We start from the raw sequence: 24,648 nt of genomic DNA, 5'->3' as shown, positions 1-24,648 counted from the left end.
CCACATGTGCATTAAGATACTTGCTCCTGATGCTGTGGCAAGTTTCGGCTCCCAGCCAGCCACATGATCACAAGGGTAAACCACCAATACTCTGCAGTGTACTGTGTTGCCAGGTGATTTTGCCCCGCTGTAGGCTAGGTGTTCTTAGCACGTTTCATGTAGACTAGGCTAAGCTCTGACTTTCAGTAGGTTAGGTGCTTTTTTTTTTTTTGAGACAGTCTCACTCTATTGCCCAGGCTAGAGTGCAGTGGCACTATATCGGCTCACTGCAACCTCTGCCACCCAGGTTCAAGTGATTCTTGTGCCTTAGCCTCCCAAGTAGCTGGGGTTACAGGCATACATCAACGTGCCCAACTAATATTTATGTTTTTAGCAGAGACCAGTTTTGCCATGTTGGCCAGTCTGGTTTTAAACTCCTTGCCTCAAGGGATCCGCCTGCTTTGGTCTCCCAAAGTGCTGGAATTACAGGCATGAGCCACCAGTAGGGCTAGGTATTTTAAATGTGTTAAAAATAATTTTTTTGAGACAGGTTCTTACTCTGTTACCCAGGCTGGAGTGCCTTGGAGCAATCACAGCTCACGGCAGTCTTCACCTCCGCAGGCTCAGGTGATCCTCCCACCTTAGCCTCCCAAGCAGCTGGCACTACAGGTGTGTACCATCACTTCTGGCTGTTCTTTTTATTTTTTGAAGAGATGGAATTTTGCCATATTGCCCAGATTGGTCTCGAACTCCTGAGCTCAAGCATCTGCCCACCCTGGCCTTCCAAAATGCCAGGATTACAGGTGTGAACTACCATGCCTGGCCTAAGTGCATTTTTTACTTACATTTTCAATTTATGATGGGTTTATCAGACATAACCTCATCATAAGTCAAGAAGTACATGTACTGGAGGATTTTGGTTAGAGAATCTTGATAACCAAGTGTTTTAGAGGCCAGTCCCATGGCACATTAAATGATAGTTCTGTGGATCCAGGAAGTTATTGGACCCATCTAGCACTTTATTTCTTCCCTTGCAGTCTTCCTGATTCCCTTTCCCCAGTGTCTTCACTCCCAGGTTCCCCAGACAACAAACACTTCTCTTACGTCTAAAGAGTCTGGGTGAGCTCCTGGATATCTTAGTGTTTTACTGTCTTTCCTATCTTTAGTATGGGAATTAACAAAGGCAGGTTGGCTTCTAAGCTAGCATTCTGTCCTTTGGATGGAATATTCCACAAGCTTATGGCTTTGGGCCATAAGACCAAAGGAGTCAGTTCCCAACTTCAGTATTTGAAACTTTAGATATCCCATTTCCTTACAATGTGACTGTCTTGCAGATAAGCACTGCTGGATCCTCTGCACATTTGAATAAATCGTGTTGCGAACTGAAGACAGTAACTCCTCTTGCTTATCTGGGCCATGTTAGTGCAGGGGCCAGGGAAGTTTACCTTTGCCTCTAAGCCTCCATTCTGAGAAGCATCTTACCACCATTGTTCTAACAATGTAATGCAATTAGGATGGAGACAGGTTTTCAATGCATTACTGCATGTGAGAAGCATCATTATTTGAGAAATTCAAAATTACTTTCAACTGTTTGAATTCATGTAATTGCATTCCAGTATGAGTGCTCAAAGACAAATGAGCACTCAAACTGGAATATCCCACCTGAGAACCACACGATTTTGTTCAAAACCACCATCCTGCTGCTGCTGTAGGCAAGGCTGGGACTCACTGAGCCTTACTTCACCTTGGTGTTTCAATTGTGGCATCTTGCCTTGCTTAGGTATGGGGGAAGGACAGTCTTCCTTTGGACGTGTCTGTTTTCCGGACACCAAGAATATTTCAGTTAACAGTAGCAGGCAGCTTTACAGGCAAGAGATATGAGTTTTGCTTTTTTCTTTAGAAAAAATTTGCAGTGCATGCCTGGGGCAAGGCAAGAAATGCAATTTGGTATTTGGAAACTTCAGAATATACTTCTTTGGGAGCTGTTTGTAATGTCGCTTCACTGCATTGTTCCCTCAGTTCCAACTCATAAAAGCGTTAGTTTCAGCGTCTGGCTATCCTAAGTCCCTTTAAACCTGGTAAAGGAAACCAAATAAATACCTCCTCCTACCCTGCATTTTGTTGTCCAGATGTGACCTTTGTCCCAATACCTAAAAGTGACAATGACCATTGTCATGGATGTGGAATACAGCAGTTTTTCTTCTAGTTCTCAATATTGCTTTCAATCAAGCTTCCACCTAGGCAAGAATTAAAACAGAAAAGAAGTAAAGGAGAGGTGTCTAAGCAACCAAGTCTTCCCTGGAAGAGAAGAGGAAGACGTGAGAAGTGAATAACAGGTTTATTTGCATATACACAAGAGAAGAGTTAACCGTTGCTGGGTGAGAAGGAGGTAAGGCTTCAGCAGAGGAAGGCACCTTGACAGACAAACAAGAGACTCTCAGCTTATTAAATCAAGCATAGTTGCAAACTTCACTTGCCCCAAGCCAACAACTTATTTAACTCATTTACCTGCTATCCTAGAGAATCATTAACAAAACCAGCTGGAAAATAGAAATGATTTTACGTATCTGGACCTGCCACTTAAAACTTTATGTACAGGATGCAGGGAAAAAAACATAACAGGCACTTACAAATAATTCCTTATCTAATCAGTGCCATCTGTTCTGCTAGTAAAAATATCTATTATGGAAGAAATTAGGTATTAAATGAGCCGTCAAAGTTGGGGCCTCAATTCTGTAAGAGTTTAGGCAAAGGTTCTCTAGAAGTGGTTTCTGCCAGGTTTCCAGACCCACAACCATAGACACAGAATCTCTGGAAATGAGGGTGGAGCAGCTCTAAAGCAAGCATTTCTCACCCTGCTCCTGTGTGTGTCTTATGGGGCCTATCACCTAGTGAGCTGAGCCAAGGATGCTGGGAAGCCTCTGGCAAGGACGGAAGGCATTCTTGCTAAAAATGATCTTTCTTGGCTTCTAAAGTTAACCAGAATGAACTCTGACTTCTCTTTTGAGTACCCAAATGAGATTAAGGCTTTTAACATGAAAAGACCAAGTTCTGCATTTGGGAATTGTAACTACTAAGTAGCTAGTTCACAAGGGAACTTTAACTACTTTTCTCCAGGAAGATATGAGGATTGTCCTTAGAGAAGTCAGAAGAGGCTATGTGCTGATTAAAATAAAATAGAATAAAAGAAAGGATTGGTGTGCTGACTAAGAAGGGGAAGAGAAACACACACTGAGTGATAGTATCTTTTTTTTTTGTATATAAAGGATTAAAAAATTCCAATTTAATACATTTTGGAAAAGCAAATGTAAAATGACTTGGGCTTATAAAACCAGCATTTACAATTATCTGTAAATAGTCAAAGACAAATCATAGAACCATTTTGATTACAAATCCAAAGTAATTCTAATGTTGGTTACAGAATCACTTTCTTACTCCCCCAGTAAGAGTCCAGGTGTTAAGTTGTACACACCCCCATGCTACACACACTCCTCCTTCTCAGTGTTTTCATACCCAGCCGCAGCACACATACCAGGCACATCTTTTCTTTCACAGAGCTTATCAGGATGGTATCTCCTTCTGGCTTAAACCAACCACCTTGCGTTTATAAATTAACCCCCCCACCCCCAGTGCCTGAATTCATCCACATCTTCTGCCTTCATAGGCAGCCTCCCCTTGGCAGGCCTTCCAGCAGGGCAGGCCTTCCTCTAAAAGGAAGACTGGGGTGGTGAGGCCACACTAGTCAGCATTCGGCCCTCCCTCCACCAATCCCAGCTGGGTTCCTAGTTGTCTAGCACCTTTGCGCTCAAGAAAGTCATATCGTTCTTCTCTCTCTTCTTCCTCATTTCTTGCCAGTATTCTGCCTTTTCATAATATTTACGCCAACAAGATACCTAGTTGTTCCTAGATCTTCCTGTTTCGCACAACCCTTCATAGATAACCGAGTGACTGCAATGCTGAAAATCTGTTGGTCTTTTCCCTTTGAAACCTGTATCTACCTCAATAAAACTGAGTCTCTTGTGGGAACCAGAAGACTTAAGACTCATGGGAACCAGGAGTCGTAAGCCGGAGACCCCTCCCCCACACCCTCTGACTCCTAATAGACCTACTCAATAAGAATTTGTTACCTTGAGATGCCTACTGCTCTGTGAAGTCTAGTCAGAACACCACAGCTTCTATCAACTGCAAGTCTGAGGGAAGAGGCCAGTCCCACCAATTCTGACCAACGGTTCTGGGTTGAGTTAAATGAATATAGTACCACATTCTGCTCCTCACTAAGCTTTTCATTAACACACCTATAACAACTATTTTAGTAGTCTGAGCACAAAGCTCTGGAGAGCTGTCTTTGCCCTTCTTTCACTATGCTTCGATCCATCACGGGAGCCAAGGAAGCACCTGCTGGCCTTGTGAGTGCCTCTTAGGATCTAGCACCTAACTGGTTAAAGTCTGTTATCCATGACTAGTTCTATTTTATGGCCTTCATACAGTACATGTTGCAGCACTGCTCATTTGCAAACAGTGAAATTTATCAAGAATCTATATTCTCTTGAATCTGATCTTAAGTGCTAAACTCATTAGCATCAAAAATGCTTTTTTTTTTTTTTAGCATGTCCACATTAAATGCTCAATAAAGAAGTGTTACTTAGAGAAAACATGGAAGATTTCTTTAAGAAAGGAACCATGCTTTCCTCTACAGCACAGCCAATGGGCTGAAGGCCTGTTTCCATCTCCATTCTTCCAGCATAAATTTACAACTCACTGGCAGCACAACCTAATTTAACAGGCACCCATCATCCAGACCAGAATACCTATGGCATGTAAACAGGGTGAGATGGCAAAAAGTACAAATTCATAGGTCCTTTCTGACGGAGAACTAAAAGAAAGGTCTTATGAGACAATGACCTCACGCGTGCCAGTGTGCGCACACAAGAACAAGTTGAATGTCTCAACAAGGATTTACTTCCACAGAGCCTTGCGCAGCACACTACGCTCACATATCACTAGAAAGGAGTCACTTGGGTTGTTTTTTTTTTCCCTTTCTTAACATAGCACAAGCCAACGGCCAGCTAGACATTCAGACCCACTGTTGAATGTTGGATAGAAGGGAGCAGCATCAGACACAAAATTTCAGGCCCTGGTTTCATGTGCCTTTAATACTTGTTTTTCCTTTCCTCTGTATTCACTAAACAGATTTTTTTTTTTTTTTTGGTAAGGCTACTTTTGTAGCTTTTTGTTTTCCCTTTGTATTTATCATGTTTTTAATTTCTTCTCTGAGGAGGAATTCTCTGAATCTGTATCTTCCAATTCAATTCGGTGCCTTTTGAGGCCACTGTGGCCATGAACAGCCCTGCTGCTATCTGTGGCTGGAGTGTCAGTGGGGTCCTCTCTTGTTCCAGCACTGGGGGTCTCACAGGCCATTTCAGACCCGCAACAATCTTTGTGTAGGAGTGTCCCTGTCAGGGACGAGGACGAGTTATCACGGTCAGTGTCTGAGTGTCCAGGGGAAGAGTAGGCCACCGCCTCCAGCTCCCCCAAGTTCTGCCCGTTATTGTGGGGGTGAGAGGGACGAGGGTGTAAGCGTCCATTGTTGTGGTTGGCACAGATGGTTTCGAGGCTCCTCTCCTCACTGTCATCAGACTGGGTCCTGGGACAGCTGCCAGACCCACTGTTGAGAGTGGAACCAGATGCCTTGGGAACAGGAGGAGAGGGCGGCTCCTCAGCCCGACTGCTCAGGGCCTTTCCATTGAGCTTCTTGGTTTCAAAAGGGTGCTCTACAGAGCCGCTATTGCCAGTGTCCTGAGAGGTGCCCTCTGGAACCTCTGCCCAAGTGTGGCTGCTGTGCTCATGGCCTGGGCCATTGCTGGGATTTCTAGGAGTCTCTTCTTTAAAAGCGTCTGTGCTGCAGCCTTCAGGGGGCAGGTCCTGGTTCCTCTGGGCCACTACTATGTTTAGACAGGCTTCCTTACTGGAAGAAGGGGCTGGGTTGTCTTTGTGGCTGGTTCCTGCTCTCCCTTCATCTGCCTCGCTGGTCACCAGGGAGGTCTCTCCATCTTTATTATTTGAGTAGGATATATAAGAGTAGCGGAGCCACTTGTAAGCTTTATAAATTTTTCGCTCAACTGATTCTATGTCAGAAGTTGGTGATGCCCGGCTTGGCTGAATCTCTAGAGTGGAAGTGCTCCGCTCAGGGGAGGAGGTGGGGGAGGAGGAAAGGTCATCCACTTTGATCTGGGGGTAATCATAGTTGTCTTCTCCGATGTAGGTGCTGGTGGGCTTGATCGGGGCACTGGGCCTCTCTTCTCGGGTTGTCTTCTGTCGGCGCCGCATGGCATTCCGCTGCCAGGTACAGGCTCGGCGTTCATTCAGCTCCTCCTCATCCTCGGAGCTACTAGAGCTACTGGAACTGCTGGATTCATCTTCGGGGCTGGGTGACCGTGGCCGGGGAAAGAGATCTGTGTCTAGTTCCACCTCACAGACATTCTCCTCAGAATCAGACTCATTGGAAAGGGCCAGGAGGCGTTTGTCTTGGTAGCGCCGCAGAGCAGACAGACGCTGCTGGCGAGAGGCTGCGTCCTCACACGTGGGTGTTGGTGGAGTTGAGGCCACTGCGTTTGTGGTGGTGACCCGCAGGGGCCCCAGGTGGAAGGCGCTGTCGGCAGACTCATCTACTGTGGGAGGCGGGGAGCGAGGCAGCGAGGCCGAGGACTCTGAGTCAGTGTAGCCTGAGCGCTCGCTGACCCCTGCATGCAGTTGGAGGATAGTACTCTCACTGAGGTCACTGTCTGAGTCAGAGCTCCAGCCCTCGATCTCTCGGCGTACCAGGGAGTCAAAGAAGGCCATCATCCGAGGGTCTTCCTGGACCGACTGATTGGCGTAGTCATGAGACAGGCCACTCCCACTGTTCAGCACAAGGCTGATGTATTCCTCATGGGTATAGAGGCAGCGGGAATCATCCTCAATCCGACCATCGAGGTCTCCAGTACATCCTGGCTGCTTGTATGGGCTCCAGATCTGCAAGAGCAACAAGGAATCACTGGAAAGTATTCTTTGACTGATGATGATAAAGAACATCAAGGCAGAGCTTCCCCAGACGCTCCCTATAATTTAGCTAGGACTTGCTAACCAACTTAAAAATATGTTCTTTACCAGACAGGGTCATGTAGGCTGTGTATGAAAACCGAGGCTTTTAGACTCAGATGTGGAGAAATGCAGAACACAGTATTAGCCTAGTGTCAAGAGACCTAAGTCCTGTCGCTAGGCCCAGGGTAATCACATACTTTCTCCACCAGAATCTTCCTCCCTTTTAGTTTCATCTATTAGTAGTTGGGCATTATAATAATAATCCCAGAGGATAGATGATGACCTGAAGAATGGCCAAGGTGTTAACGACTTTCAGAAGACCGAAGCTGTACACAGATACCACTTTTCCCAAATGAAAACAGACCCAGCACTCAGCCCTCTATGGCAATTAAATATCTGAGCCTATAGCTCCACTTCTGGTCAACTGCAACATTCCTATTTTTAACTAATGGGAATTGCTCACTGGAGCTTGATAAGAATAGTCAACTGCCTACACTGCAGTTCCCTCTTGGACATACAGGCATCAGTTGCCCAGGAAACTGGGTTCTCTTAACCAGGGAGCTGCTGGCTTGCTCTCCAACAAGTATGTTAGCTATAGGAGTAGGTAGGACACACGCCTCAAGGACAGGTAACTGCAGCCCCACTCATAATGGCCCTCTACTCCATCGTCAGGGACATGGACTCACAGCTAAAAGGCAGCAGAGCTAGGAAACTCAAGTCTGCCAGACTTAAAGGCTCAGCTTTACTGTTATGCAAAATCAAGTGCAAGGTAATTAAGCTGTCACCGCGAATGAGAACGATTAGCTCCACTTGACAGCCAGACTAGTTCACAGCAGCACAGAGCAGCCCAGTTACATCAGCCTGTAGTCATGGCAACTCAGATGAAATCCCAGGCAATCTTCTTGCCTGACAGGCTGGTGTCTATCTTTAGATGGCATCCAACCCAGAAAACAGTGGCCCCTCATCCCCCATCCTCCATCAAGACCGAGACTTTGTTTCCCCAAAGCTATCTGAGGACAAATGCACGTCACCTCCCTGTGGGAATTCTCCTGAGTCCCATTCCTGCCATGTTTTACTTGGCAATTCCTGGGAGGTGGTATCTCTGCAGAGGACCCCTCAGTTCCAAAGAGGCTGAAGAAACCTTCTAGATGAGCCTCTCTACCAATTCCCAACTCAGATTCATTCCTCTTTCAACTTTGTTCCCTACCCATAACTCTAGATGTTACTCAGATGTTCTCCCCTCTCCAGCTTCGTAATCTTACTCAGGAGAGTTTTAAGGGATTGGTTTTCAAACTTTGGACTGCACAAGAATCACCAGAAGAGCAATTATAATGTTGATTCCTGAGTCCCACTCTTAGAGGTTCTGATTCAGTAAGTCATGGACACTCGGTAAGTCCATGGATTTTTAACTACTCAAGGGATGAGTGAGTAGGTAGACCAACTTTTGATAAACGCTAGACTACAGTTACCATAAAGTAAGTAGAATAAAATAAAGGATTTATCTGAAGGTTTACACATGGTCTCCAGCATGTGGCTTAAGCTATAAATTACTATCTCTGCAAACAGATGTCTAAGGGAATAAAAGAGCTTGATGGCTTAGAAAGGAAGCTGAGGGGTCCAAAGGGAAAGCCCTTAGGATGTTTTTTTGTATCTTATTCATAATTCTGAGCCAAATTTCTAACCTCTCCAGTTTAAAAGTGGTAAAATGTCATTAACCATGTTCTCTAATATGAAGATTTTCACAGAAACTCAGAATTTGTTAACAAAAGTGCAAAATAACAAAGGTGAGATGTTGGCTTAACTCCTCATCAAGCTCGTTTTTAGGTTCCAGTGTATTACTACCCAGCTCCCACATTTTCCCTTCAGGAATGAAAGTCATAACATTGAAAGTTAGTTTGCGTTTGGGCTCTGGAATGTATTAAGCTGAGGTAGACTGTTCATTCCTGAAGCCTGGAGTAATGGAATAAAACACAGGATTAAGAGGCAGGAGTCCTGAATGTGGGTTTCCACTCACTCCTAGTTAGCGGGTGATACTCAGCTCCTTCCTCTAAACAGTAGATTAGATGGGTCTCATCCAATCCTAAGATTCAGAGCAAAGCAAAACCTTCACGCCAGGCTGCCAGTCTTCAATCCTCAAGGGACTCACAGTACAGTGCTTCAGGAGCAGGTAGGAACTCCAGCCCTGTCATTTCCTGTGGCTCTGAGCAAATGACCTCACCCTTAAAAGCCTGTTTCTTGTATGTATAAATGAGAATGATACCAAAGCCTATACCCAACGCCAATAAATGTGATGTTTTCTCAATTGAATGCCTCAACCAGAATGTTAAACCTCACCCTCAGAGATTTCGGAACAGCAGAAGTACTGACTGTCCTCATCCTTAATATTAATGTATCAATTTCAACCATTTGTGAAATTGGCAATTTCTTTACACCAAAAGTTAACAACTCAGAAGGGAATCGGTGAAAAACCAACTTCCTGTTACATGTTAAATGTGGCTAGACATGCCTCATCATGGGGCAAAATTCATCAGAAAGAGCCAGGTGTGGTGGCTCACACCTGTAATCCCAGCACTTTGGAAGGCCAAGGCAGAAAGATCACTGGAGCCCTGGGATTTGAGACCAGCCTGGGCATCATGGCAAAACCCCGTCTCTACAAAATAACACAACAATTGGCCAGGAGTGGTGGTGTGCACCTGTAGTCCCAGCTACTCAGGAGGCTGAGGTGGGAGGACAACCTAAGCCTGGGGAGATTGAGGCTGCAGTGAGCCATGATCATGCCACCCAGCCTGTCAAAAAAAAAATAAAATGAAAGAAAAGAAAAGAAAAGAAAAGAAAGAGAGAGAGAGAGAGAGAGAGAGAGAGAGAAGGAAGGAAGAGAAAAGAAAAGATAAGAGAAGTGAAGAGATGAGAGATGAGACAAATATTTTCCTCTCCATGCACAGTGAAGTTTAGCTCAAGGGGCTGCTGAGGAAAAGGATGTATTCTTATTTAAACATTATAAAAATGGAAAGCAATTAAGTGACAAGTGTTTGAGTTACACATGCGATCATGATATGCTTTTATTTTTGAGAAAGGGTCTTGCTCTGTCACCCGTGCTGGAGTGCAGTGACATGAACATAGCTCACTACAACGTCGACCTCCTGGGCTCAAGTGATCCTCCCACCTCAGCCTCCCAAGTAACTGGGACCACAGGCAGGCACCACAATGCCTGGCTAATTTTTACATTTTTTGTAGAGATGGGGTCTCCCTGTGTTGTCCCTGACAACAGGGAGTTTCTCCAAACCAGGAAGATGGAAGTAAAGGACAAGGACAGAGAGAAGGAGGGAGTAGAGGTAGTGAGAAAAAAGCAGGTCTCAGGCTGGACCAGAACATGGTGGCTAATGCTCTTTGAGTCACTGATATTCTCAGAAATAGGAGGCAGGAAAGTGACATTTATTAAAATAGGAGTTAGGCACAGGTAGTTCACAAGGCACTCCTGGGTGGCAAGTCACTGTCCGCACCTTCACTTTATAGATGGGAGACAGAACCAAGGGTTGAGACTCAGTGCCCTTTAGCGCAGGGTGAGGCAGTAATTCCAGTAGAGATGAGGCCAGCATGGCCCTTGGTCTCATCTTTCTCCTTACCACTGCCCTTCCTGCAATGCTTAGTACCATGCCATTCCCAACTAGATTGTGACTGGGGATGACACCTGCAAGACAACAAAGCTGAGAACTCCAGGGCTTTTTGCTTTCCCTCTCACTGTGGTCATCTGTACATACTTAACATTTCAAAGGGCTAAACATGCCTCCTGGCGGAAGAGGGTTCAGATTCCATGTGAAACAGGTAGCAGTGAGCTCCATAGTTCAGTCTGGATAACCTCACAGAGAAAACGTTTTTTTCTTTTTCCTCTGAGAACTTGGCTATTTTGCAGCCTATGACATAGTTGACTAAACAATAAATAGGGAGACTTATCACAGAAGCATCCCAGAGTACACAGCCAACAGGAATTTCTCTTGTAAAGGAGGTCCCTAAGCAGAAAGCTCTCTGAGAAAGAATGACGTCAGCAGGCCCAGAGAGGACACATTACAGAGCCAACCCATTAGTCATCAGCCAAAGGAGAAGGGAAAGCAATGCAAGGGACTGGGCCATTTCAATGACTGCCCTACTGAGAGGCTCAAATCCAGCAGGGGAATGGGGCTGCTTGCTGCCTTCCCATCAGCATGGCAAATGTGGTAGTATGCTGGGAAGAACAAAGGGTAGGGCTCTATTCTAGCTTTGCCACTAATTAGCTGTGTGACCTTGGGCAGTTAATTTATAATGTAAATCTCATCATCTGTAAAAAGAAAAAGTCAGTAAAAATGAGTTCCTCATTCTAGCCCCATGGGGAAATGTGTGCCACCGTCAAAGTCAGCCCTGATCCACAGCACTAGCAAAGTAAATCAAGGAAGTTGGGCTAAGGACAAATAAAAATATTGACCTGCACGCCTATATTACATTTCTTTTCTCTTTCTGAGACAGAGTCTCGCTTTGTCACTCAGGTTGGAGTGCAGTGGCACAATCTTGGCTCACTCCAACCTCTGCCTCCTGGGTTCAAGCGATTCTCCTGTCTCAGCCTCCTGAGTAGCTGAGATTACAGGCACCTGCCACCACACCCAGCTAGTTTTTATATTTTTAGTAGAGACAGGGTTTCACTATTTTGGCCAGGCTGGTCTCAAACTCCTGACCTCAGGTGATCCACCTGCCTCAGCCTCCCAAAGTGCTGGGATTACAGGCATGAGCCACTGCTCCCGGCCTCAATATTATATTTCTGTCAGCTGCCCCCTGCCATCAAGTACAACTTGTTTTAGCTCTGGATAGTTACTTTAAGAACAAAAGAAAATGAACATTATGAAATGAAATAATCACAAACCAATTTTAATTTTTTCTCTGAAAACTCTCAGGTTTTCAAAGTCATTTTAAGAAAAAAACTGATGATTTTTTTTTTTTTTTGAAACAGGGTCTCACTCTGTTGCCTAGGCTGGAGTGCAGTGGTGGGAACATGGCTCACTGCAGCCTTGACCTCCTAGGTTCAAGCAATCCCTCAGCCTCAGCCTTCTGAGTAACTGGGACCACAGGTATACACTAATTTTGAAATTTTTTTGTAGAGACTGGGTCCTGCTGTGTTTCTCAGGCTGTTCTCCTGGGCTCAAGAGATCCTCCTGCCTCAGCCTCCCAAAGTACTGGGATTACAGTACTTTGGATTACAGGTGTGAGCCTCCACACCCAGCCAAAATCGAGGTATTTTAGCTTTTAGCAGGAATATTACCTATCCTTACTTAAAAGTCATTCTCTCAGGGACCTCAAGAATTAATTATTTACCCTGAATTCTCATTTTCTCAGATATGGAGAAATGGTACTACCCATCGGAATACAAGTGAGGGGCAGTGGGTCAACCTTCTGTGGACGGGGCCAGGCTGGGACCCTCTTTTGCAGCTACAAAAGCATTTATTGGCAGAGGTGAGTTAATTCAGCCAATGTGCAAATGATTCAAGTTTTAGCATTCATACCCAAGTAGCCTCAATTACAACCACATGCAGTAGTTTTTTTGATATATCCTGAGACAATTTAACTATGATTCTGGCAATCATTAGTTTTATCTGTGCCATATTAGGACAGCAATTAATGCAAAGTACATACAAAGTAACGGAGGGGATAGTGGCTCTCCTAACCTCCAGATGAGGTTTGAAAGCAAAATTCATTATACTCACGACCAAAGGCCTTTGAAAATGTTGCAGCATACAAAGTAGTGTTAAGAAGACACCCTCTGTTTCAAAGCTTAGCGACTAGTTTAAAAAAATGGTTCCAAGCCAGGTACAGTGATGCATGCCTGTAGTTTCAGCTACTTGGGGGGCTCAGGCAGAAGGAGGACTTGAGCCCAGAAGTTCAAGTCCAGCCTGGGCAACATAGCAACACCCTGTCTCTAAAAAAATTTGTTTAATGAAAAACTAAATGGTTCTGAAAGGAGCATTTTAAATCACCTTTCTTTCTTCTTCTTTTTTATAATGGTGTCTTGCTATGTTGCCCAGGTTGGCCTCAAATTCCTGGGCTAAAGTGATCCTCCTGCCTCAGCCTCCTAAGTAGCTGGGACTATAGGTACTGTCATTATGCCTGGCATCACTTTTTAATATCAGCTTTCCAATATTTTGTAATATGTCAAAATCTGAGACTTTTGATAGACCTTTAGTATGTTTAGATATGAGGTCCTACATATATTATTCTAGTTTCTTCTAATTATGAATTGTGAGAATTTCTCTAAAAGGACAGAAGGGGAAGGTGCCTCACCTTGATAATCTTTTCTACACCAGAAGAGCAGATCATGTAGGTATGAGGATTAAATCGGACCTGGTTAACAATAGATCGATGCCCTTTCAGCACCATGAAGGCTCCGTTGACCACCCTACCAATGCCACCTGGGAAAACAAAGGAAACAAAAATCAAATGATGAAAAGGATGAAAGTAAATAGGTTCCAGTAATGGCAAAGAAACAGCTCTGAATTGGAGCTAAGATTTTATTAACTATACCACCAGCAGAATGCTTAATCTTACAGATAAGTTGCTATGGAAAGAGAGAAGATGTGCATATGTGCTCTTATGAAGAGCCTTTATTTAGCCTTTAAGCATTGCCCACACCCACCCACTGCAATTCCATTGTCAATGAAACTAAAGCCACTTAAAACATTTCTCAAATTTTTGATCCCCAAGATAGAATCCAAGTGTTACCTTAGAAAAGGCTAATCATGAGCAAAATGAGACTGAACTGCTTGGGAATAGTTAAGCAGCTGAACCAGGGACATGCAGAACCAGAAGCATATAATGACTTAAATGTACAAAAAACATCTCTAATCCATTTGCCCTCAGTTTCTATGATGAAGACAGCAAACAAAAAAACCAAAAACAAAACAAAACAAAAAACTCCACAAAATCCAAAACCACAGGGGGAATAATAGAGAGAATACTTCTCTGCTCGCTGCCCCAATAGCAGGGAGAACTAAGGATAAAGAAAGAAAGATTTGGATTACATTCTTAATAAGCAGGGTCCAAGTATTGAGAATTATAATTAGAGAGTGGGCCTTAAAGATACCACATATAGATGAAAGTCAAGAGGACATGGATAGCAAGGTCTATTTTAAGGACCATCCTGTAGGCTTCCTTCTTCAGTGACTGAGAAAAGTGCCAGAGGCCTGGAACTTATAACATAGATAAAGATGTTATCATTTATGAACTCGGGATAAATTCAAAGGTTCTGTTTCACTGGTAATGGTATCATACCCATCCAGCACACGTGTACATAAGTTCTGATCAAGTTACTTCTGAGCAATCAGACAACTCAGTACACACAGAGAAACATGTGCCCTTGGCTAACTGGCAAAATGTGATGCATCCAGACACAAACAAATGAGCGTTCATTTATCTACTCAAGGGACCCCCTCTTAGTCCCTACCAGGAGCATGGCGCCACTAGTCACAAAGTATTGTTAGACAGTCTCTGCTCCAAGTGCTTCCCTCCACTCACAACTCCACCTTATTCAAACATTCATTCCAAATATTTCTCAAAGTCTGTGTTTGGAGGGAAAATGACTAGAACAATGTCCCTTCCCTAGAAATAACATGGCTCTAGGGGTATCTTCTACTTTTGGCCCCCTAACACAACTCTTCTTTTGTCTCGTGGAAGAGATATGTACTTATTACCATGTACATATCTTTTTTTATGACAGCAAAAGTTTCCAGACTGCACCCATCTGCTCACACAGTCAGCTTTAGGTGCTCAATCTATTTTGTGGGTGACAAAATTTTTCTCCATGTTTGACATTAGTAATATTTGAATTGTCCAGGATGGAAAATATATTTATCACATTCATATCTCAGCCCAACATCAAGTTTGCTAATAAACCATAAAGGAAAAGAGAGGGACCAGGACACAGGACTAGTGGATTTTTCATGGAGAAAGAGGATGAGGAAAGGCCAGGCACTGATGTAGACTGCCACGGTGGGAACCCCTAGGCAGTCTGAGTGCACTGGGTTCTAAGGTGGGATGAAAGGGAAGGTGGGTCTAGTCAAAATGAAAATAAACTAGAGACAATTGGGGAAGAGGGATAAATAGGAATCTAAAGAATCCAAAATAGTTGTCTGAGAGATTCTACCATCCCCCAAAAGTTCCTTTGGGTTTATTTCTTTTCTAGGTAAGGTTAATTATGACAAGTTGCATTCCTGCTCATGGGTCTCCTCTGAATTTTACTTTTTCAATGCCTGACTTCTGCCTCTGCTCCCGCTAGGGTGGTTAGCAAAGAAACTTTGATTTAAATCTAGTAACAGTCTCTTGTTTAATCCTTCTGCCTCAAAAAAAGGGAGGTGGGGGATTTAAGTGACTTGTCCCAAGTCATAAGTTAGAAAATGGCAGAACTAAGATTTGAACCAGAATCTTGCTTTCCACCATATCAGCTGCCTTTGGAAGATGGAAGAGTTTGAATAGGAATGGAGTCAGAAGCTTACATTCAGAAGATTTAAATTTCTAAATCTTTCTGGCAGTTATCAGATAGGCTGTTTTTCTTCTGAAGTCCTAAATTAAAAGGAGGGGCACTGTATTCAACGGTACCCCGAGCACAAGCTCTATAGCTTTATCATAAGACATTTCATCACATCGCTGACACTGAGTACACGATGAGAGTAGAACTGGATCTGTCTTACTTACTCTTGCATAACTAGAACCTGAAGTGCAGTGTCCAAAGTCCACCAGGTGCATAAATACTTGCTGAATGGATAAGTGTTTGAAAAGAGAGGAATTTTAGAACAAGTATGTCAAAAGAGGACAGATGGAAGGTCTCATAATAATCAGCTATCATAGAACTAAATTGTATCAACCAAACCAAACTTTCTGACTTGGAACACAATTACAATAACTTTCAGATCTAAAGAATAACTGAAGGGTATCAATGCCTGAAAAACTGCATTGCTCTTTCATGCAATCTGACCTCATCTGATTTCTCTCTTTTTTTTTTTTTTTTGAGAAAGAGTCTCACTCTGTCACCCAGGCTGGAGTGCAGTGATGCAATCTCGGCTCACTGTAACCTCCGCCTCCTGGGTACAAGCAATCCTCTGCCTCAGTCTCCTGAGTTGCTGAGATTACAGGTGCCCACCACTATGCCCAGATAATTTTTGTATTTTTAGTAGAGACGGGGTTTCACCATCTTGGCCAGGCTCGTCTTGAACTTCTGACCTTGTGATCCACCCGCCTCGGCCTCCCAAAGTGCTGGGATTACAGGCGTGAGCCACTGCGCCCGGCCCTGATCTCTCTTCTTGGTAGCAATTTTAACACGAAGTCTTTTTTTCCCTTCTTTCCACCCATGCTGGTACCTAGGAAATCTGAAAAAGAAGAGGAAATCAATAAACCCAGAGATTGAGGTGAAAACAGGTACAGGCAGAATTATGGTGACCGTTTGTTTAAGGTAACCAAGACTGTAAAATCATAGCAATAAATGGCTTCAGAGAGGTTCTTTATAGTTTCTTTCCTGGTTCGCAGGTTTCAGGTGATTGAATACAGCTGCTACTCTACAGTTTATATAGAATAATTTTTTTTTTTTTGAGATTATTAGTCCTGGAAATCTGTATAAGCCAGACAGCTTCTCCTGTAATGTGAAATAGCTAAAGTCAAAATGCCAATATCAGAAAGAACAGAGAGACTCCTTTCCTCTGTCATCTAGCCAGACTGTGCCGGTCAATAGCAGGGTCAAATTGGAAGGAGTTAGGAATGGCATATTTTTATCCAAGAACTATATAAACCACATAATATCCCTTCAGGGTCATCTCTAAGACTGTGGGTAAGGACTCAGGTAAGAATCAACCTCGCCCCCTGATTGTTGAACGGTGTCCTGACTGAATCGCTAACAATGGGTACCAATAAATAAAATACAGCATACCCAGGAAAAAGGATTTGACTCATTCCTGAGCTGCCATTTGTTCATGAAATTCTGTATAAACCAACAGTCATTTCTCTGGGCCATCTGCTATGGCTGGCTTAGCCAAATGTGCTGACACTCTTTTTTTTTTTTTTTTTTTGAGATGGAGTCTTTCTCTGCCACCCAGGCTGGGGTGCAGTGGTCCGATCTCAGCTCACTGCAACCTCCACCTCCCGGGTTCAAGTGATTCTCCTAACTCAGCCTCCTGAGTAGCTGGGATTACAGGTGCATGCCACCATCTAATTGTTTTGCATTTTTACTTTTTTTTTTTTTTTTTTGTATTTTTAGCAGAGACAGGGTTTCACCATGTTGGTCAGGTTGGTCTTAAACTCCTGACCTTGAGATCCACTTGCCTCAGCCTCCTAAAGTGCTGGGAGTACAGGTGTGAGCCACTGTGCCCAGCCAGCTGACAATCCTTTTTAAGTTTAGTTGTAAGTTGAGGCCAAAGTCCCCATATATTAATCTTTCTTTGATTTAGAAGAGATGGTAGGGGGGTGGGGAAGACTATAACCTTATCTATTGCAAGATCTCAGAGAAGAAAATGAGAACAAAGTATCTCACAGAATTTCAGTATCAGTGATCCACTTACTACCTTAGAGGACCCAAGGATCCCAGAAGAAAACACCTTGCTCAAAATTCAGATAAAGATCTTTCTAAATGCCAAGGCCAAATGTCACCCTAGAGAAGACAAAGGGAAATGTATATGTCCTAATTTCCCTCCCTTCTCTACCCACTTTCATAACATTCAGTCAGGGTTTATTGCATCATGCCTTTGAAGAGTCAGAATACTATTCCCATTTCTAGCCAGTATCAGTTGCTTTTGTTTAGTGTCAAGTTCATTTGCTTCATGAAGCCCTCCAAGAATGAGTATGTTTTTGACTCAAAAGCTGAAAGCAATGTGGTCAAGATTTCTTGATGTGCAACTTATCAATCATGCTGAGAAGCTGTCTTCAATGGCACTTTGGGCTATAAAAGCGACCACTTAAGTATTCTGTGCTGAAATCAATCCCAAATGCAAAACACCAGGATTAATTTTCTTGCCAGAGTCTTTGGAGTTTTTGCCTGTTCCTTGCAACCCATTACGGTCATGTGCTGCATATGATGTTTCAGTCAATGACAGTGGTCCCATAAGATTATAATACTGTATTTTGGCCAGGAGCAGTGGCTCACACCTGTAATCCCAGCACTTTGGGAGGCCAAAGTGGGCAGATCACATGAGGCCAGGAGTTTGAGCCTGGTCAACATGGCGAAACCCTGTCTTTATTAAATATACCAAAATTATCCAGGCATGGTGATGCATGTCTGTAATCCCAGCTGCTTGGGAGGCAGAGGCATGAGAATCACTTGAATCTGGGAGATAGAGGCTGCAGTGAGGTTAGGTCACACCACTGTTCCTGCCTAGGTGACAGAGTGAGACTGTCTCAAAAAAAAAAAAAAACAAAACCACCCTGTATTTTCACTGTGTCTTTTTTACATTTAGCTACACAAACACTCACCATTGTGTTCAGTATTCAGTACAGTCACATGCTATACATGCACACCTCCTCTTGCCTCACCACTGACTTCATCTTCCACTATTATCCCATTCCCCACTCTACCTTAACACCCTGACTTCCTTGCTATTTATCAAATACGCCAGGTACACTCTTACTTCGGGATTTTCATGCTGGCTCTCCCCGAAATGGTCTTCCACCAAATTTCTGCATGGCTAGCCCCTCAAGCACTTTGAGGTTTTTACTCAGATATGACCTCCTCAATAAGGCCTAGACTCAACATTCTGTGTACAACTGCAGTCCCCTGGGCCCCACAATACCACTTCCTATCTTCCTTACTCTGTTCTACTTTTTCTACAGCACTTCTAACCTTTTAAACATACTACATAATTTACTATGGTTATTGTTCATTGTTTCCCCTACTAGAACGTAAGCTCCATGATAGCAGGGGTTCTGTCTCCACTGTATCCCAAGTCTCTAGAACTGTGCCTAGCACATAGTAAGGTTTTTAATAAATATATGATGAATTAATGAAAACATGTGAGTGTATTAGATGGTGGAGCACAAGTATGCAGGAAAAAAAATCTCCACTTATAGGTTCTATCACTGAATACGTGTTTCTTTTTTTCCATCTTCCTGCAGCCAATTTCATATCTTTTTTTTTTTTTTTTTTTGAGACAGGGTCTCACTCTGTTGCCCAGGCTGGAGTGCAGTAGCACGATTTCGGCTCACTGAAACCCCCACCTCCCAGGCTCAAGCAATCCTCCTATCTCAGCCTACCTAGTAGCTGGGACTAAAGGCACATGGCGCCATGCCTGGCTAATTTTTTGTACAGATGGGGTTTCACCGTGTTGCCCAGGCTGGTCTCAAATTCTTGGGCTCAAGCAATCCTCCTGCTTTGGCCTCCTGACGTGCTGGGATTACAGGTGTGAGCCACCTAATCTGGCCCAGATATTCTTTTTTTATTTTTATTTTTATTTTTGAGACAGAGTCTCGCTTTGTCACCAGGCTGGAGTGCAGTGGCGTGATCGCGGCTCACTGCAACTTCCGCCTCTCAGGTTCAAGCGATTCTCCTGCCTCAGCCTCCTGAGTAGCTGGGACTACATGTGTGCACCACCACATCCAGCTAATTTTTGTATTATTAGTAGAGACGAGGTTCTACCATGTTGGCCAGGATGGTGTCAATCTCCTGACCTTGTGATCTGCCCACCTTGGCCTCCCAAAATGTTGGGATTACAGGCATTAGCCACCATGCCCAGTCCAGATATTCTTTTATAACATTTTTACTATAATGTAGTAAGTAGGAGCAGAGAAATAATGGGGTTGAAATCCTACCTATCCTTCAGGGTCCTCTGAAATGCTAATTGCATGACAACTTTACCAGTCTCCTCAAAACTCTTCAAGACCTCCTTAATTACCTTTTTTATGGGCCTCAAAAGCTACTTTTACCTTGAGTGCAAGGGCCTGTGTGTGTGCTCATGCACATCCTTTTTGTCATCTCTGTCATACAGGAAGCTCTTTGAAGGCAAAACAGTGTTCATTTTTCAGTGGCCCTTAGAGCTTTACATGATGTCTTATCTAATGATACTCAATAAGTGAACAAATTGAAGTTAAAGCCCTCATCATATTCTCTGGAATGAAATGGAAGCTTAAAGCTATCTGTTAAAATGAGGTTTGGTAAGTAGCTTTAAGACAATTTGACTCCACTGGTAGAATTAAGAGTTTACTGCAAGAGCCGGATGTGATGGCTCACACCTGTAATCCCAGTACTTTGGGAGGCCAAGGCGGGTGGATTACCTGAGGTTGGGAGTTCAAGACAAGCCTGACCAACATGAAGAAACCCCATTTCTACTAAATATACAAAATTAGCCAGGTGTGATGGCACAAGCCTGTAATCCCAGCTGCTCGGGAGGCTGAGACAGAATTGCTTGAAACTGGGACTGTGGTGAGCCGAGATCACGCCACTGATCTCCAGCCTGGGCAACAAGAGCGAAACTCCATCTCAAAAAGAAAAAAAAAAAAAAAAAAAAAAAAAAAGAGTTTACTGCAAGACAAGAGACTACTTCTTTTCCTGGTACATCTAAAAAATATATCCAAGCCTCTTAACATTTCAAAAAGGCCCAAGTGAACAGTCGCAGGGTCTTTAAGTTTCAAACCATAAAGAGAAGGATAATCAAAGATACTGACAATACAGACAGAATGGTGACTGCCTCTTGGAGACCACATAACTACTTAAGAGCTGAGAAAAGCCAGATGGGCACAGCCAATGCTGTCAGTACAGCTCAAAGAGCTCCAGAGGCATCAATGCTTAGTTGCACAGAAAAGTCAGTTATACTGAGTTCTTCTTTCATCATAAGTGCCTCACATTTGTTTATAACCAACTACTTGCAAACAATTAAAAACAGCTGTTTTTTCCAAGTCCATGGGAAGAAAAAGCAGATTCCTAGGCCTAAGTGACTGAGAGCAAATACATGTCTAGAAAAAGAAGACAGACAGAGCACACAGACATATGCAGGCCCATAAAAATGCATTTACAGCTGTTTCCAGCCTACTTCATCAGCCTACTGCCAGTGGGGGTGGCTGCAGTGAGTTGGCAGTAAAAATACATGTTTTTCCCTTCCATTCAGGGAAAAAATTGTCACATAAGATAACCCTCTTGAACTACTGATGAGTCAAGGCCAGCTTTCACTCAAGAACAACTCAGTCAGCCATTCCAGGAGGGTAGCAAGGAAGGACAATGTCTTGATCTCTAAGGATATATTAAAAGGTAAGTTTAAAAAGGGAGAAGGCTTTCTTTTTCTTCTCTTGTAGACATGGAGTCTCATTCTGTTGCTGAAGTGTGTAGCCTCAAACTCCTGGGTTCTAAGCAGTACTCCTGCCTCAGCCTCCTGAGTAAGTGGGACTATAGACATATGCTACCATGCCCAGTTTCCTTTCCTTCTTCCCTTCCCCTTCCCCTATTTCTTTTCTTTTCCTTCTCTTTCTTTCCTTCTTTCTCTTTCTTTTTCTTTCTTTTCTTTTCTCTTTCTTTCTTTCTACACAGTCTTGCAGTGTTGCTCAGGCTGGCCAATCGATATTCCTGCCTCAGCATTCCAAAGTGCTGGGATTACATGTATGAGCCATTGTGCCCAGCAACAGTTACTTCAAAAACATTTTTCTGTGAAGACAGGGTCCCTTTATGTTGCTCTTGGTGGTCTCAAACTCCTGAGGCATCAAGCGATCCTTCCATCTCAGCCTCCCAATGTGCTGGGATTATAGGCATGTGCCACTTTGCCCAGCCAGGAAAGCTTTCTTAATGAGGAGTAACAGTCATTGAGTAGCTACTAAGTACTCTCACAATAATCCTAAGAAGGTATTATTGTTGTTGATGGTGTTATTATCCTTATTTCACAGGCGTTTGGTAAGATTAGGACATTTTTCCAAAGCCCCTAGTTGGAAGATAAATAGATCAGGATTTTTTTGGGGGGGTCTCTCTCTGTTGCCCAGCCTGGATTGCAGTGGTGCAATCTTGGCTCACTGCAACCTCCACCTCCAGGATTCAAGGGATTTCCTTGCCTCAGCCTCCTGAGTACCTGGGACTATGGGCACATACCACCACACCCGGCTAATTTTTTGTATTTTTAGTAGAGACAGGTTTCAGCATGTTGATCAGGATGGTCCTGATCTCCTGACCTCATGATCTGCCTGTCTCGGCCTCCCAAAGTGCTAGGATTACAGGCGTGAGCCGCTGCACCAGGCCTGGATCAGGAATTTAAAGCCAGTCCTAACAACTCTATCGTATTACGCTTCTTTCCATAAATAAGAAGGTCTTAGAGTAACATGTACCTCAGGAAAAGCAACTCAACCTATGAAAACCCTAAAGCCCTTTCTAACAAGAATTTGGGGAAAGAGAAGGGAAAGGTAATATAAATATTTTCAATAGACACCTACCAACCTTCCCTACACATTGCCAAATCCATTACTTCCATACTTAACTTACTGGGGAGAAAATGCTTTGGAAATGATGGATCTACACTGATCTTACCATACATAGCAGTAATAATGTCTTCCATTTGAATACACATTGCTTTCAGAAAGCTTCCAAGATTATTACATCATCGCACAATATAAGACAGGGGTGGGGGACATTCGACGTAAGAAACTGAGGCTCAGACAAATCACTATTATGTAACTTGCTTAGAATTGTGTAGTGGTAGTTAAATTCAAGTTAGGGGATTGGAATCCAGGTATGATTTTAAGTCTAATGCTCCTTTCAATATGTAACTCTGGCTCTATATGTAACTGCTGGTCTATTTGTTTTATTTTCAGAATTACCATATAAAAACAGATGCCCTTCCTATCTTCTTTAGAAATGTAAGACATGCTCTGATGAACGTTTTCTTTGCCACAGCAAAATTCTCAGTTCTAGTTCTATTCCTTCCTCTAATTTTTATTTTTGTTTTTTATTTATTTTTATTTTCTGAGACAGAGTCTCCTCTGTTGCCTGGGCTGGAGTGCAGTGGTGCAATCTCAGCTCATTGCAACCTCTGCCTCCCAGGTTGAAGTGATTCTCCTGCCTCAGCCTCCCGAGTAGCTCGGATGATGGGTGTGCACCACCGTGCCCAGCTAATTTTAATTTTTAGTAAAGACAGTGTTTCACTATGTTGGCCAGGTTGGTCTCGAACTCCTGACCTCAAGTGATCCACCCTGCTCAGCCTCCCAAAGTGCTGGGATTACAGGCATGAACCACTGCACCCGGCTTCTTCCTCTAATTTTAAAGGGATTTTTAGAATAAGTTATTTGAAATCAACTAAAAAATTGGACCTGATCTTCCTTGGTAGCAAGTTTTATAGTGGATATAGGTCTTACATCTTGAAATGATCTCCTCAGCCCACTAGGAAGTCCTATTGGAAAGACTTATGTAGTACTGTTTATACAGTAAATAAATTTCATCTCTTTGGAGTTTGTGTAACAAAAAAACAAAGACTGAATAACAGCCTTCCTGAGCAGGAGTGTGCAGAAGAAAAAGATGGCCCTGACTTTGGCTCACGCTCAGGACTGCCCTTCATCTCATTCTCTCAGCGCTCGGCAGACATGTGAAACACACAGCAGGCATCAAGTAAATGTTGACTGCTTATCATCTAGACTCCAGTTCTGATTATGCCATTAGGTGTACAACAGCAAGTCAACTTTCCTTTACTAGCCTGCCTTAGAATCATATATTCAATAGCTACAGAGAGAGAGAGAGAGTGTGTGTGTATGTGTGTGTGTGTGTGTGTGCGTGTGCGCGCGCGCATGGGAGAGAGTGAGAGAGAGAAAGAGAGAGAGAGAGAGAGAATGCATACACACTTATCCCTGGCCCGTGATTATTTAAGTCAAAGAGACATTAGGTTGGATTAAGAGTTTCCCGAGAAGATTTTTCTCATCTAAGCATTAAGAGTTAGAACTCAAGGGATACAAACAGCCCACAGATATCTTGTTAGGCTTGCTGAACCTTGCTAAATATTTTTTATAACTATGCATTACTTGCCAACATTTAAAAATTGAGGTATTACATATAAAAAGGACAGGTACCAAGTATTCCTGAAGCCAGGTTGAAGAGCAGGGCTGAAAACAGGAGGAGTTGAAACCATATATAAAGCATGGTTAATACTCTTACCCTGAGTCCACATGGCCAGAAAACTATCCTTTCTCCACGTTAAGTAGAGATCTAGGGGTTATCAGTTGACACCGACCCAAAGAAGTTTTACAATGGGGACACAAGGCATAGCTGGGGATGGGATTAAACAAAATTCTTCATATAGATCTATAAGACCCACAGCCCTATTTCCCTATTTGGCTCTTAGAGCCATAGTTTAATTACCAGGCAAATACTCTCTAGAGAGGAGAGTGAAGTTTCCTCTTTTGGGAAGCTGACTGATTTCAATAGTAGAAAGTCAACAGAGAATGTCTAATACTGAAAATCAAAAAATATTATGAGCATGTTATAGGCAGAGGTAGAGAAAGGGACTGTTGTGCTTTTAAAAAATAAGCTTTTTAATATTATTTGATTTAAAAATTATATAGTTTATTGCTTTGACAAAAAGAAATACTTAATTACAAAAATAGTAGAGGTAATAAAAAAACAAGAAGGAAGAATAGAATGAA

General features: G+C 43.2%; 1 protein-coding gene across 6 annotated transcripts in view; it reads right to left on the bottom strand.

The window, feature by feature from the left end:
• Positions 1-2,300: 2,300 nt before the first annotated feature.
• The window catches only part of DCAF5 (DDB1 and CUL4 associated factor 5), a 109,520-nt gene continuing 87,172 nt past the window's right edge, over positions 2,301-24,648 (bottom strand). For 4 of the 6 annotated variants that reach the window (XM_032245814.1, XM_032245813.1, XM_032245819.1 and 1 more), the window contains exons 8-9: positions 13,360-13,487; positions 2,302-6,990 (exon numbers count right to left, since the gene is read on the bottom strand). In XM_032245814.1, the coding sequence (XP_032101705.1) occupies positions 5,230-6,990; positions 13,360-13,487 (1,889 nt within the window). In that variant the 3' untranslated portion in view covers positions 2,302-5,229. Of the gene's footprint in view, positions 6,991-13,359; positions 13,488-24,648 lie in introns of all 6 variants that reach the window. The other 2 variants (XM_032245818.1, XM_032245817.1) reach the window with 1 other exon arrangement.

This window comes from Sapajus apella, unplaced genomic scaffold, assembly GCF_009761245.1.
Source record: "Sapajus apella isolate SASKATOON/1434 unplaced genomic scaffold, GSC_monkey_1.0 scaffold59, whole genome shotgun sequence".
NCBI lineage: Eukaryota > Metazoa > Chordata > Mammalia > Primates > Cebidae > Sapajus > Sapajus apella.
Note: the sequence above shows the minus strand (reverse complement) of the source record. Positions and strands in the feature narration are given on the sequence as shown.